This window comes from Salminus brasiliensis, chromosome 1 (genome assembly GCF_030463535.1).
Source record: "Salminus brasiliensis chromosome 1, fSalBra1.hap2, whole genome shotgun sequence".
In the NCBI taxonomy this organism is placed as follows: domain Eukaryota; kingdom Metazoa; phylum Chordata; class Actinopteri; order Characiformes; family Bryconidae; genus Salminus; species Salminus brasiliensis.
The window spans coordinates 39,642,187-39,658,002 of NC_132878.1; the positions used below are offsets into that span (position 1 = coordinate 39,642,187).

At 40.5% G+C, this 15,816-nt stretch overlaps 1 protein-coding gene across 1 annotated transcript; it reads right to left on the minus strand.

Moving 5' to 3' along the window:
• Nucleotides 1–425: 425 nt before the first annotated feature.
• Nucleotides 426–12,133, minus strand: naprt (nicotinate phosphoribosyltransferase). Its single transcript, XM_072679271.1, has 13 exons — nucleotides 11,804–12,133; nucleotides 8,679–8,806; nucleotides 8,499–8,581; nucleotides 7,911–8,041; nucleotides 6,408–6,523; nucleotides 3,946–4,139; nucleotides 3,691–3,831; nucleotides 3,527–3,611; nucleotides 3,360–3,440; nucleotides 3,169–3,271; nucleotides 1,241–1,398; nucleotides 966–1,073; nucleotides 426–844 (listed from the first exon to the last, which is right to left on the minus strand). Exons 1-13 carry the CDS (start codon nucleotides 12,048–12,050, stop codon nucleotides 758–760), a joined length of 1,662 nt encoding a protein of 553 aa, XP_072535372.1. The 5' UTR covers nucleotides 12,051–12,133; the 3' UTR covers nucleotides 426–757.
• Between the last annotated feature and the right edge of the window lie 3,683 nt (nucleotides 12,134–15,816).

The following is a 15,816-nucleotide window of genomic DNA, read 5'->3' on the forward strand; positions in this document are numbered from 1 at the left end:
CGGAGCAGATGGGTGTGAACCAAGATGATTTGGAGCGGAAGAACAACCGTTGTCCATGGCAACACAGAGGCATCGCCAGTCGGGAGGAGTCGATAGCTCAGACAAAGGCACTGTTCGTGTGTTTTTGCTGAGGCCCAGCACTTCACCCACTCTGCGCTACTCTGCTGCCCCATGACACACTTCCCACCGTGGTGTCCCCTCATACTGACCCAGTGTACCAAATCTGAAGCAATGCAGAGATAGCCTTGCTTAGCTAGCCTAGCTACCTGGACTGACACACTGTATGACAGACCTGTAGCTCCTGTAGCTAAACACTGATTGATTGATTGATTGATTATTTTTGCATGGTCAATTCCAGCTTTCTAGATCTCATTTTATTTAATCTAACCATCAAATCCAAATAAGGCATCACGCAGATCTATAAATGATCATTTATGAGTTTTAATTAGGCCAAAGTTACATGTAATTGTCATTACTACAGAAACTACAAAAATACACACTCCAAAAAGTCATTTTCTAAAATTACATCAACATTGAGAATGTATGTGTGATAGAACATGTGTGCTTTCTAAGGAACAAGTAGCATTGTGCGAATGTCAGTTTATTTTTTCTTACTATTATTATTATTATTATTATTAAAGGAATAGTGCATAGGAGATTATTCATAAAAATATGTCCATATAGGCTCAAACATCAGCAGTAGAGACATGACTCTCTAAAACTACAAGTAAAAGGAACCCTGGTGTCTCAATGTGCTTCAGTTGGAGAGCAGAAAATTGCTGCCTTTGCTGTTTCCTCTTCTAATGTTTGACACGAGAAGGTGAATTCTCTCCGATATAGCAACCTGTGAAAATAAACACACCGACTCATCAATAAAGCCCCGATAGGCAGAATGCCTTTGATATCATCTGTCAAGTTGATTTACTAGGGAATTTCATAAATAAAAAAAAACAATAACCACTCACGGGGTAGTTCTCTGGCTCCTGCAGTCTCTTGTGGTGGGGGTATAGGGCTTGAAGGGAGGCCTGGGCACAAGCTCGACTCTCAGGTGCACTGCTCAGAGGTAGCCCGATCTAAAAAATAATACAAAGTACAAAATCAGTGTTGATTTCAATATGACAAGCATTGTGTGGCTGGATGCTTTGTGAGAGTCAGAACAGGATTCCTAAAGGCTTTCTGAAAAACTACACAGAGGGCTTCAGAATGTTAAACATGAGTAAAAATTAAAAAGGGTGTTTACCTCACCATGGGAAAAGACATCTATTCGTAGGCTCGTCACCTGGGAAGGTGTGAATGATTGGACAGCCTTGTCTAGCCCTAAGGAGTAATAATTCAATGGTACTCCCACTTTTGGGGCAGTCTCCTCCGACAGGCAGATGAGATCCATTTGAGGGTGACCTGTGTGTGGTTGCAGAAAGAGAAGGAGAGAATGACATGGGCAGTAATAAGAAAATATTTGCACGCAGGTATTTTGGTGGACATAATAGTTCTGTATGACTAATTTTGAATTACATATAAAATAGAAAATTGAATTTGCCTTGTTAAAATAACGCCAGTCTCTGAGTGCTTCCAAGTTGAAGCTATAGAATGATTACCAAACAAACGCTAAGTTAACCTAAATACAGTGGCAATAAAAAGTATGTGAACCCTCTGGAATTTGATGGTTTTCTGCATTAATTTGTCATAAAATGTGATCTGATCTTCTTCCAAATAGTGTGCTGACAAATATAATGAGCCTAAAATAATAACACAAAAAAATCTGATCATTCATGTCCTCATTGAGAACAACCATAAAACCCCATGGTGCTAGTGGATAACGTATGTGAGTTAATGATCTTAAAACAGCTAATTGGAGTCAGGTGTCAGCATACCTGGAGTCTTCTTAAGAAAATGAATTTGGAGTTGTGGAATCGAGCTTCTTTCACTGACAAAAACCACTCAAACTCAAACCCCACTAGAAGGATACACGTATGTGAGCTGTGCCTCGCCAAAAAGAGCTTTCAGAGGATATACAATCAAAAATGGTTGATTTACATAAAGCTGGAAAAGGTTACAAAAGACTTTAGAAATTCACCAGTCTGCAGTGAGGCAAACAATCTATAAATGGAGACAATTTGGGACTGTGGCTATTCTGCCAAGAAGTGGGAACGCAGTCAAAATGACCCCAAGAGCACAACGGAGACTCATCAATGAGGTAAAGAAACAACCCCAGTGAAAGCCAAAGATTTGAAGAGTCATTGGTACAGGCTAACATCTGTGTTCATGAGTCTACAGTAAAAACCTTGAACAAGCAGGGTGTCTATGGCAGGACACCACAAAGGAAGCCGCTGCTTAATAAAAACTACATCTGGTGTAAAAAAGGCACTGCACATCACCATGAAAATATCATCCCAACCGTAAGGTATGGTGGAGAGAACATCATGATTTGGGCCTGCTTTGCGGCATCAGGGCCTGGCCAGCTTATTGTCATTGAAGGGAAGATGAATTCCCAAATGTATCAAAAAAGTCTACAGGATAATGTGTGAGTGTCTGTACGTCAGCTGTAACTCTGTAGAAGTTGGGTGATGCAACAGGACAATGACCCAAAACACCGGAGCAAGTCCACAACAGAATGGCTTAAAAACAAAATCCTCCTTTTGGAGTGACCAATTCAGAGCCCAGATCTCAACCCTTCAGAAAAGCTACTGACTGACTTAAAGAGAGCCGTCAACCAGCTATTAATTCCATGGGTTCACTTACTTTTTCCACTATCGCTTTGAATGTGTTCAATAAAGATCAGCAAGATCATGTTTTTGTGTTATTATTTTAGACACATTATATTCGTCTACATGCTTGACTTGGAAAAAGATCAGATCACATTTATGACAAATTAATGCAGAAAACCATAAAATTCTAAAGGGCTCACATACTTTTTCTTGCCACTGTAGTTGCAGTAGCCCAGCCTTAATCGATAGTTTCTAGTGCTAAGTGCCAATATTAGTGCTGGCTCATAAAGTGCTCAATGTTTAGTGATTACGGGTAAAAGTTCCTAAAAACACTGACAACATATACGACAAGGTCTATGACTGACTAGCTCATACACTTATACAGAAGACAGCATATTCCTTTCTCTTCGACAACTGCTAAAGGCATTAGGGGAAAGCTGAAAAGAAACAATTGAGGCCAGACCCTCAATGTCCAGCAGTCTATAGATGGCCTTTCTGCCTGGAAGTGTGCTCTTCTCTGGGTCCTCACTCAGCTTCATCCTGGGGCAGCCTCTGACCTCTATCAACTAACAAAATAAAAGTGCAAGTATCCATGAGTCTTCAGACTGGATCTGGGTGCATCTGTTAATAGGTTTTGCTATTTGCGTGGGTTACCTTATATACACAGCCAAGGGAGGGCTGATTTGTGCAGGTAACAAGGTGAGTTCCAACTCCCACTACATCAATCTCATTGTCCTGCCGAAAAAAAAAGTTTGCATACAGTTAGCATCGCGAAATTAACCAAGCTGTAAATAAACACTGCTACCTTTAAGATCACTTACTCTTTTGTTGAGCTCAACAAGACTCTGTTCAGAGACGCTGTTAGTGCCAACAATGAGGAGAGACTCAAACGTAGGGACAGCAAAGCTACAGAGAAAAGGGTTAGCATTAGGTCTATAATCATCTGAGGTATTTCAAAAAGGTGGCAGAAAGGTCTGTTACTCACTGTTTGCTGCATTCTTTAAAAACACAACGCACTTCAACAGACTGCCTGCAGAGGTCTCCACTATCCAGCCTCACTCCTAGTGGCTGATACTGCAGCTCACACAGGGCCAGGCCAACAGCACAGAAGCACAGCACCCCACTACTGCAATAAAACACATGCATCAATTTAACTGCATATTTAACAATTTAACACATTTATTATATTGTTCTTATTCCATTCTGTCAACCCACGTCCATCTAAGAAACCAAGTGTTACCAGCTGACACTGTAGCTGTCGATCACAGGCAGGAAGTTGTGTGGATAGGCGATCGCGTAGGACAGGAAGGCCGCAAGCTCTCCTTCGCGCACCTGCTGAGGTTTAGCTCCTAGTAGCTGGCACACACGTCCTAACCAGCCCTTCACTAAAGAGATGAAGTCAATGGGGTCGTCACCTCCGGAGGGCACCAGAGTCTGCAGTGATATGAGAAATCAACATTAACAAAAGCGGCATTTTCTTCATTGTTTATGTTGGATGCAGTTCCTAAAGTGCTATATTCTGTCCAACGTTCAAATCGTTCTTTTTGCTGTGCTCTCACGCATACATACAGAGTGTCTCTTAATTGTATATGTCCAATACTTCCCTTTTTAGTTATTTAGCATTAATTGCATTTCAAAACACTGTTTTTAGTGTTATAATTTAATTAGTACTGATTTCTCAAATGCAAAGTCTAAATCGGTTTGGCTAACGTATACATTCCAAAAACATGAAGTATACATTCTGTATTCCATATATAAACACAGATGAAGAGGTGGATAAAGGAGGGGCATTTGCCCCTTTTCAAGATCGTTTTTTCGCTACTTCCAAAAACTAAAAGCTGTTCCGATGCATTTCTCCTAACTGTACATGCTAAACCTGTGTACAGATACGGTTTACTTGGGTTTGCAGTGAATGGACATTGTTTTAAGGAGACATTTAAGCCCATTCTGTTCTAATCCTTAAAGAAAACTAAAGCAAACCATTGAAAGTTACTTGCACTTGTACTCCCAATTTACACCTGGTCACTTCAAGCATCTTGAATATCAGGATTATACCTGAATAAAGCCAAGCCACATAAAAGTGTAAACCACAACCAACACTCATTTAAACCAGATATAAATTCCCATCACTCAAACCACTGCAGGAGATGCTCTGATCGCAGATGCATTTGAGCCACATGTTATAGTGGTGTAAACACTTCCAGCTCTCCAAGACACATCTGACTACTAAAATCCCTCCCAGTACAACCAAAACACCAGTAATAACTGGCGTGCAATGTGTGAATTTGCAACTGGATTTAAGGACGCGTAATATTGATAAAAAACTGAAATTGCAAAATGTTTGGTTTTTTTCTTCAATATATATTGTGATCTTAAAAAACACCGGAACTGTCACTTTCTCCAGAGATAAGGGATCTAACATGTTATGTTACTAATGATGCCTTCTGTGTATCCAATAATGGAGTAAAATTTGTGATATGGTAATGATAATGATATGTTAAACTTTTGTTATTGATCAAATACTTTATTTTTTACCATAATTTACAAATAAATTCTTTTAAAATCCTACAGTGTGATTTCCTGGATTTTGTTTCTCATTCTGTCTTTCATAGTTGAAGTGGACCTATGATGAAAATTACAGACCTCTCTCATCTTTCTAAGTAGGAGAACTTGCACAATCAGTGGCTGACTAAATATTTTTTGCCCCACTATATATATATTGCACAGTGCAATAACAATGTTGAAACGATATATTGTGCAGCCCTAATTAGACTAATTAGACTAACCAGAGTCACATTTGACTACCCAGTGTAAATACATGTGGCTAAAATCTGATCAGGATACAATCCATATACTAGTTACATGAAATGCCCAATTGCAAACAGGGTCCAGGTCTTTAATAAACAAACCAAGGGAAAGACAGACACCCCCCCCCCTAAATGAACAAATTAAGTCAGCCTGCACATTTATCATTGACATTCAGATCCACCAATAAATTATTTTTTAAAATCCCCATACATAAATGGTGAATGTGTGTTTCTCTTTAGTTCTCTATATAGTTTGGAATGCTATAAATCAAATTGTTTATGGGTAATGTACTGTATATGGAGAAAATCAATAATACAGTTACAATGAAGCTTAGTATCACCTTAGCTATAACCACAACAGCTGTTTCAGAACTCTGAACCAAGATTCTACCACTAAAGTTCAATGGATTACCGGTCACACCTTTTAGGTCAAACTCATGATTAAACGATTAAACGATTTAAGATTAAGATACATTTCAAATGGTTCTGATTAATTTACCAAAGCCAGGACCAATACTTTAAATGTGCAACATTCAATGACAGGTTCATGTAACAGTATAGCTTTTGCCCAAGGACTCTTAACAGAATAGAGGCACTCATGTCTGGAGATGTCATGCCACTGATATGTCATGTTACAAAGTCCTGAAACTTACCTGTAAATTGTGTGCCTTGTCCCTCATAGAAAGTTCCCTCTAGGCCAAACTGTTTAATTCTCTGAGAGATGGATTGTAGCAAATCAATTTACGTTCGCTGTACTGTAACATTTATCAGTGTGAACAATGTGTTTTCCCAGGCTTGGTCACAAAATTGCCCTCTCCAGTGTTAATATAGTGTCCACTTTAGCCTTCTAGACAGCTCTCACAGGTTAGTAACAGCAAACAAGGTCATGACGCACCTGTGGCCATACCTCCTCCAGAGAGGAGAAGGATGTGACGTAAGAGTGTGCCATGGTGCCTGCCACTGGAATCCCATAGAGACGTCCAGCCAGAGCATTACTCGTCAAATCAAAACCTGGGGCCAGAAAGACAGCTGAAGGGTGCATATGCTTCCACGTTGCCATGCAGTGGTGGGGGCTAGATGTTAGCAGTCATGAAGATTGCTCTTGACACTTAATGTCAGACTAAAATCTGCAATAATACAGTAAATATCAGAGATCAGTAGATGTTGTGTGTGTGTGTGTGTGGGGGGGGGGGTATTCTGTAAAAGCTATTACATTTCTCAAAAGGGGAAAATGTTTGTTTCTGTTGTTCCAGTGTTAAAAATATTAGTATAGTAAGTTTTAACTATAATAGTAAGCGTTAGTTTAACCAAAAAAGCCTTATAATGGAAACTGTAATTGATAACAATAACATCATGATACTGTGAAACAGATGTTGCAACCCTGAGATATTTATCATTTTACCAATAACCGTTATTGTCATCAGAAATGGTTCTTTTGCAGATAAAGGCATATATGCGTTGATGTTCCTGCATTGGTGTCAAATTAACCAGTGAAAGCTTTGTACCTTCTCTCACTGTTCCAGCCACTGTGCCATGTATGAATGATACCCATCAAACGGTGTTCTACCAGAGACATGGGTAACAATCACAGATTTTAAAGATAGAGACTCATTGGGGGTGTGAAGAACTGTAAAGTTGTGAAAAAGCTCAACACAACAAGTCCACTGTAGACTGATGGGACTAATGCATGCTAAACCTGAAACCACTGCCACACTTTAAGGTGGAATGGAATAATTGTAATGATCCAGCATTTCTGGTAACAGAAATAAAAAGAATCTAATCAAAATAATAATGACAGGAATATTAGGTAGGCTTTGATGCAAGCTAAACGCAGGGGCTTATCACACTTCATAGCTTAAATACAATGTTAGATTTGTTAATGCTGTTGTTTTGGGGCACTATTTTTATGCCATGTTTTTACAATGATATTACTTTACACAGCCAGTAAAATAAGTTGATTTAAATGTATATTTTAAAATGTATTACATTGTCTCATAAATATTTATAAATGTATACTGTTTGGAAGTTGTGTGTTTTATAATATTCAAATGTCCGATTTTAGTATTTACTTAAAGATTATCTATTTAACTTTTGATTAAGTTTCACACTATTAACCTCAAATTTATGGTTAGGGAAAACTGGCCAAGTTTATCAGTTATCAGTATTCTTGAAAACTCCCCACCCTAAACACTGCAAAAACTATTTCTGCTATCAGTAGGACTATGTCCCAGTCCACCTACAAGAGGTCTAATACTCACAGGACCATAATCACAAGGTCTATACATCCTCAGTCCACAGTCCAAGTTTACTGGAGTTCTATAGTTTATGGTATGCATGCACACAAAATATTGAAAATAAGTCATTTTGAGCTCACTACTGTGTGTATGTCTATACTTGCCTCCAATATATGTATATCGAGAAGCAGTCAGTCCTCCATCCGGTCCCTGAGCTCTCCTTAGGCCCATCTCAAGAAGCCGGCGTCTGGGGCCTGCAGCTATGCGAAAGCGTGCAGCATTGGTGCACACCAGACTGAGGATACACAAAGGAGGAGCTCTGAATGTTGACACAATATAACTGACACAATTTTCCTATGTCCAAATACAGTTCATCAAGTTTGCTGCTTTGATTTTGCAACAGAGCTACTATGAAACGTATTTGAAGCTTATTCTGTTACCAATTAACAATGACCAAACTACATGCCTAACTCATCACACACTTGCCTCGAACCACATCGAGATGTTGCTCAATATCAAATGAACTTGCTTAAGTGGTTTCTGACATTGTATTGAGGCTGTTGTCTATAAAAAAAAGGACAAAATAACATGGTATGCCTAAACCAGCTATCTGAGAACCTGTATATTTAGCTCACTTTGTTCATTTGAGTAGCAAATTTTATTAGATTTAATTATTCTAATCAGGATTAGCAATAAACATTACCCCACTGAAGACTATTTAGTTTCAAATGAAAGAAGTGTGTGTAATATACCTGGCATAGTTAACCAGACAGAGCAGGCTAGTTTCTAGCAACTGAACAACAGCAAGTGGGCCAGACACCTCCAAAAGTGGAACCTGAATACAAGAAATAACATCACCATCTCTGTCTCTTGCTGTGCATCTTATGAACAGTAGTGATCTGTAGTAGAGGTGTTGTGAGCACTGTACGTACCCTGGCAAAGACAACGGTGCCCTCGGCTACAGCACTGATGGAAACAGTAGAGCAGTCTAACCCTTTCAGGTAGGTGAAGAAGTCTGGATCTGTGTTCAAGGGAAGCACTGAGCGCAAGTACTCTACATCTGTGTAACCCACACACACACACACACACACACACACACACACACACACACAGTTGAATTTTTCATACTTATGTTTCATAATGCTTTAACTATTACTTACTCAGATGTACCCAAATTAACAAAAGTTACAATAACAATATATAAGGTTCTTACTGATGATCACATCCATCTTGAACTACCATCTTTTAATGACTACCAATTCCTGCATACACACTTAACCTGTTTAAAGGAGGTTTTATTCTGTTTTGCACTCCTACATTTTTGCACATTCCTAACTATCATGATCTCACATCAAATAGCTTATATTTTATCATTTATGTATGTTTATGTTTAAGAAATTATATATTTGCCATTTCTGCTTTTGTGAACAGCTAGGCAAGTAAAATATGACCTGGTCTTTGTGCATTCTCCATGTGCCGCTGTTTAATCCTTCTTGTAGTGTGCTTAACGTTTTAACTTTTCTTCTAAAGATTTTATTCTCGAGACAGACTAAGACCCAAAGGAGAACCCATTCTATTCCAGACCACACCATATTACAAAACTGCAAATGAAATAGTACCAGTAGTCAAGGAAATTAAAGAACAAGGTGGGGAAACTTGGCAAAAGTTTATAAAGTCTACCGGACATTCTCTTCAAATAGCAAAAGGCCTGTGCCGTTTAGTTAGTTTGCCATAGAAGTTTATGATTGACAGAAAGTTTCTAGAATGCTCCCTCCCCTTTTCAACCTTTTCCATTAAGCTTGTCAGTTGTTCTTTCCTGTCCTCAAAACCCCTTGACAACATTAGTGGCTATTTCTTTAATAACTTTTCAAAAAAAAGAAAAAATCATTTAATAGGAGACTATTGGATTTTAATTTCGGTACGGTTTAGAATGCTGTCCATATATTAGTGTTTGTGAATGCTGGTTTGGACAGCCTGGGATTATAAAGTTCAGCACCTTTGCTCCACTTTGGAGCTGCAGTGCACTCTGAAGTGACAACGCTCATGTGTGTACACCTGTGAGAGGAAGAGTCAGGCTGACAGCTGCAGTTTAAAGTAATCTGAATGTTTTTATTAGGATGGCATATCCAATGTGCCATCCTAATAAATATAATGCTAAAGAAAGCGAGAGATGGGGTCTATAATCCCATCAGTTGGTTCAAACCCTCTTCTGTACGTCTATGAGGTGTGGATATGAGTTGAATATCTGCATGTCAAACTGGGACCTCTTTTGAACATTCACTGTGAGAATCCAAATGCCTGGACTGAAATAGGATAAAATAGGACATCTGAACATTCACTCTCCATGTCCACATTAAAGAGACAGGTTTATCAAGGTGTTATGACTTCCAACATTGATTTTTTTCTACAATAATATCAGTCATTTTGTAAATTTTGTAAAATGCTTTGCTGTACCATTGAATTCATTGTTCCCTCAATAACTGCATGTCGTCCAGGTCCAGCAGGTAATGATCCCTCCACCATGCTCCACAGTTGGGAAGAGGAGTTGATACTGGTGGGTAGTGTTTGTTTTGTCCCCCACAAATAGCATTTTACATTTGTGCCAAGACGTTCCACTTTTTGTTCTCTGTTCATAGAACATTTCCCTAAAAGCATCATGGAACAAGTAGTAGTTCATGAGGAAATATACAATAGGCTGCAATGTTTTGTTTTTTTTTGTTTGGCAAAAGTGGATAACTTTTTAGGGTCTTTTTAGGGTCTACTGTAGGTCTGTGATTACTCCTGGGATCTCTCTCTCCTATTTCAGGATTGCCTGTTGTGCTCCTGCACTGAAGGCTCCCACATCTAAAGAGGGTAGCAACAATACTGTTTTTTTCCTGTAGATTGGTGTATACCCAGGTCTCTTCTTCTTAAAAGTTGTTTGCATTGAGATATAATTTCCAACAACCAATCTTTCAAGATCTGTCAGTGGCCAGGCTTTGTGTGCCTTTATTTTAAGGGCACATTTAATCTGTGCCTTTCTTTAACGAGACACAACCTCATCTACTTTTTTTTTACACCTATTGCCTTAACGCCAGTCATTACCACAGAGGTTCACTTACTTTTTCTAGCCTGCACTATGGATGCTTACTCAATAGTGCTCAATAAACAACAAGAACAGTCCAACTTCATTTGGTCTGAATGTTTTTGTCTATAACCAGTCAGAATTACAGTGTGGATATCTGGAATTACGACTTATCTTTAGCTAGACTTTGAACTATTAAAAAAGCAATTACAGATAAGAGTGAATGAGCCCGTGTAAATGATAACTAACAGCTAATCCGAATTACATTAAGCATAAGTTGTCATGGCAAATATGACTAGTCGGAATGTCTTAAGACATCTGCAGATTTGACATTACTGACAACTAAAATGATAGTATAATATCTATAATTACAGACATTTTCAAGTTACGGCTTGTATCGCTGGCGAACCTTTAGGCCAAACAGCTCTCCACAGAAATTCCCTGCAATAACTAAAGCAACGCTGATCATGAAGCTGTTATGGTGAAACTTGTATTCCTAAAATATGTCGCATGTCATCAAACTTTGACATGGTGAAAGAGGATGTTTTGTCCTGTAGGAAATGATCAGAATCGGATCAAGTATGGATCTCTTCTCCTGTGTATAGCAGGATAACTGTAAGGGCTGCACTGCACATATGAGGGGGGTGTCATACTTGGCTCTTGACCCAGTTCCGTGGCATGGAGCAGCTCACACACACACACACACACACACACAGCACGTGATAGGAGAAGTAGTAAGCCTGTCTTGCGCTTAGCCAACCACTGACAACCACTGACAACCTTGGAAAGTTGAGGCTGTGGTTGGTGAAACTGACGGACAGTATCACAACCACTTCTGAAGGACCTTCTGTCTACGTTGTCTCGTATGTTTCAGGTGACACGCCTCACCAGTAGTTCACGTCAGTCGGTCGGTCGGTCGGTGGGTCAGTCAGACTGTCAGCATTCTGTCAGGTCTCCTGAACTCAAAGCCCCGTCGTGCATGTGGACACTAACCTTGATCTGTGAAACGAAAGTTCCGCAGAAACAACAAACAGTCCGTCAGTCCTGCAAACACGGAGAACCCGCCGCCGAACGGATTGTCCCGGAAAAACAGCTCGAAGACAGCGGGCTCCTGGTGTCTGCCCGCGCGCCAGTACGCGTACGCCATAGTGAACTGGTACAGATCCGTGAGCAGCGGCGGCACCCGCTCCCGCACCGAGCGCTCCAGAGTGACACACGCTTCGTTCAACTGCGTCGCCATCTTCACTCATCCACAAACTACAACAACACGTGTAGGTGGGCCTGCTGGAACACGAAGTTCTCTACTCCGCCCCCCAACTCTCCACTTTCCCCTCTCTCGTTCCTCGCCCCTTCCCTGACTGCTGATCCTCCCCCTTTAGGGCTAGTCTTCTCCCTTATAGGTGGTCCTGTTAAGGAGTCTTTACAGCAACTGTACTGGATACACTCAACACGTCTCTCATACTTATATCCTCAATAACAAGAATAAATAATACAAAAAAAAAATAAAGATAACACTTAAACAACACAATATAACCCCAAGTAAATCAAACTTCTGTGAAATCAAACTGTCCACTTAGGAAGCAACACTGATTGACAATCAGTTTCACATGCTGTTGTGCAAATGGAATAGACAACAGGAGGAAATTATTGGCAATTAGCAAGACACACTCAATAAATGAGTGGTTCTGCAGGTGGGGACCACAGACCACTTCTCAGTACCTATGCTTTCTAGCTGATGTTTTGATCACTTTTGAATGTTGGTGGTGCTTTCACACTCGTGGTAGCATGAGACAGACTCTACAACCCACACAAGTGGCTCAGGTAGTGCAGCTCATCCAGGATGGCACATCAATGCGAGCTGTGGCAAGAAGATTTGCTGCGTCCCTCAGCGTAGTGTCCAGAGGCTGGAGGCGCTAACAGGAGACAGGCCAGTACACCAGGAGGAGGAGGAAGCCGTAGGAGGGCAACAACCCAGCAGCAGGACCGCTACCTCCACCTTTGTGCAAGGAGGAACAGGAGGAGCACTGCCAGAGCCCTGCAAAATGACCTCCAGCAGGTCACAAATGTGCATGTGTCTGCACAAACGGTTAGAAACCGACTCCATGAGGATGGTATGAGGGCCCGACGTCCACAGATGGGGGTTGTGCTCACAGCCCAACACCGTGCAGGACGCTTGGCATTTGCCAGAGAACACCAGGATTGGCAAATTCGCCACTGGCGCCCTGTGCTCTTCACAGATAAAAGCAGGTTCACACTGAGCACATGTGACAGACGTGACAGTCTCTGGAGATGCCGTGGAGAGCGATCTGCTGCCTGCAACATCCTTCAGCATGACCGGTTTGACAGTGGGTCAGTAATGGTGCGGGGTGGCATTTCTTTGGAGGGCCGCACAGCCCTCCATGTGCTCGCCAGAGGTAGCCTGACTGCCATTAGGTACCGAGATGAGATCCTCAGACCCCTTGTGAGACCATATGCTGGTGTGGTTGGCCCTGGGTTCCTCCTAATGCAGGACAATGCTAGACCTCATGTGGCTGGAGTGTGTCAGCAGTTCCTGCAAGATGAAGGCATTGAAGCTATGGACTGGCCCGCCTGTTCCCCAGACCTGAATACGATTGAGCACATCTGGGACATCATGTCTCGCTCCATCCACCAACGTCACGTTGCACCACAGACTGTCCAGGAGTTGGCGGATGCTTTAGTCCAGGTCTGGGAGCAGACCCCTCAGGAGACCATCCGCCACCTCATCAGGAGCATGTCCAGGCGTTGTAGGGAGGTCATACAGGCACGTGGAGGCCACACACAATACTGAGCCTCATTTTGACTTGTTTTAAGGACATTACATCAAAGTTGGATCAGTCTGTAGTGTGTTTTTCCACTTTAATTTTGTGTGTGACTCCAAATCCAGGCCTCCATTGGTTAATACATTTGATTTCCATTAATGGTTTTTGTGTGATTTTGTTGTCAGCACATTCAACTTTGTACAGAACAAAGCATTCAATGAGAATATTTCATTCATTCAGATCTAGAATCTGTTATTTGAGTGTTCCCTTTATTTTTTTGAGCTGTGTGTGTGTGTGTGTGTGTGTGTGTGTGTGTGTGTGTGTGTGTGTGTGTGTGTGTGTATATGAACTAGGTGTAAGTTAATTACTGAAAAAATGCTGGCTACTAATTAATATAACTTAATTTAAAACAAATTTAAAAGCAACATACATTTTTAAAAACAATTTAATGCACAGTATACATATAACTTACCTCCACTGAATGAATTTAACAACTGAACATAGTGATGATCATGCTTCAGTGTCCCACTTTATCAGTGTTCACTCTGGGGAAATCTGTTTAATGGAAATATGCATTTTATTTTCCAATTCCAATTTTATTTTATACTGGCATGCAGCCAAAAAATAATAAAATAAAATAAATGCTGCAGCATCAATCAACTCCAATATTAATGTAAGTAATTAAACATATGATCCAGTCAGTGTTGATTAGTTTCTGTAATTTACTAACTAACTAAGTGCTCGTCATTTACAGCAACTGGCTGGTGCTCTTATGCAGAGTGGCTTCTATGTGAATCATGTAATGTAGGTGGGTGAAAGCGAGCAGTCTTGTCGAATGACTCCTTATTACCGTAGTGTTGTTCTTACCCAGCCAAGAAAAAAAAAAAACTGCCAGAAGGGAGGCATGTTACTACCCACACCCACTAACCACCAGCATCACACCATTGGCCATGTTCTTAACACTCAGGTGCTTTTTGGAAACTGAGCCCAGTTATACTATTAGGAGCAGATCATACAGCCAGAAACGTGAAAGCAATAAACCGCCCATGTGTCTTTAGAAATTAGCAATTTTTCTTAAGATATTGGTTTTTTTTATAGAAACCACTTAAAAATACTTAATAAACTCAGCTGAACCTAATGCTGTGTAGGTGTTCTGTCTGCCTGCCAGCTTAAAACCTTCCCACCAGAAGCTGCAACAAGCCCAGAATGGCGAGGATTTGGGAGCGTTTCTGCCTGAGCAGAACATTAGCATTAACATCTTTGGCACTAGAGAGCATGGCCACAGAGGGGGAAAAAAATGTGGTTATAATTCATAGCATATTCAATATACACACTGCATTTTAACCAGGACAAGTATTTAAAATATATGAATATACTTCAGCGGTTAGAGCGCCGGGATATCGATAACAGGGTTGTGGGTTCGATTCCCGGGCTCGGCAAGCTGCCACTGTTGGGCCCTTGAGCAAGGCCCTTTACCCTCTCTGCTCCCCGGGCGCTGGAGTTGGCTGCCCACCGCTCTGGGTGTGTGTGTGTGTGTGTACTCACTGCCCCTAACACATGTGTGTGTGTGAGTGTGTGTTCACTACCAGATGGGTTAAATGCGGAGGACACATTTCGCTGTACAGTGTACAGTGACAAATACGTGCACCTTTACCTTTACATAAATTAAATATCATGAAAACATCCCTTTGCTCTTAAATAGATCTAGTGGAAAATGTAAAGTAAATAAAAATATAATAACAATAAGGATGGACTATTCCATTCCCTATTATAGAAAACGTAGTGATGTGTGATACAGCGTTATTACACAATTTAAAATATGTAATTCCTACACTAATTCTCAATGTTTAAATAGGAAACAAACTATGAAAGTGTGATTATATAACAAATACATTTATTAGGAAATTAAGACAAACACAATTGTGCATTTGAATTTTAATCGTTCCAAAACTATTTTTTTACAACAATGTTTTTGGCATATGCTTATACTACCTTTAAATTAGCAGTTGCTAATGTTCCAGACTTATTCAGGCCTTGAGGCTATCTGGTGTCCTCGAGGTGCCATTAACAGACATTACTGCCTAGCCAGCAGCACTGAGAATCCTCCTCAGAAGGTAAATAAAAGAGTTTAATTTAATTTTAACTCAGTATATATAAATATTAACTCTGCCTTTTTTTTTTGCCATGCTGACTCTTGTTTCGCAGACATCTGAATATATGCTCATA

Bases quoted from the DNA above. Each gene is read 5' to 3' on its own strand.
- naprt (XM_072679271.1), bottom strand. From the start codon at position 12,050: ATGGCGACGCAGTTGAACGAAGCGTGTGTCACTCTGGAGCGCTCGGTG. The intron at 1,074-1,240 runs GTAAACACCCTT...ATTATTTTTTAG, and splicing joins ATGTCTTTTCCCATGGTGAG to ATCGGGCTACCTCTGAGCAG. The intron at 845-965 runs GTGAGTGGTTAT...TTATTTTCACAG, and splicing joins AGGAGCCAGAGAACTACCCC to GTTGCTATATCGGAGAGAAT.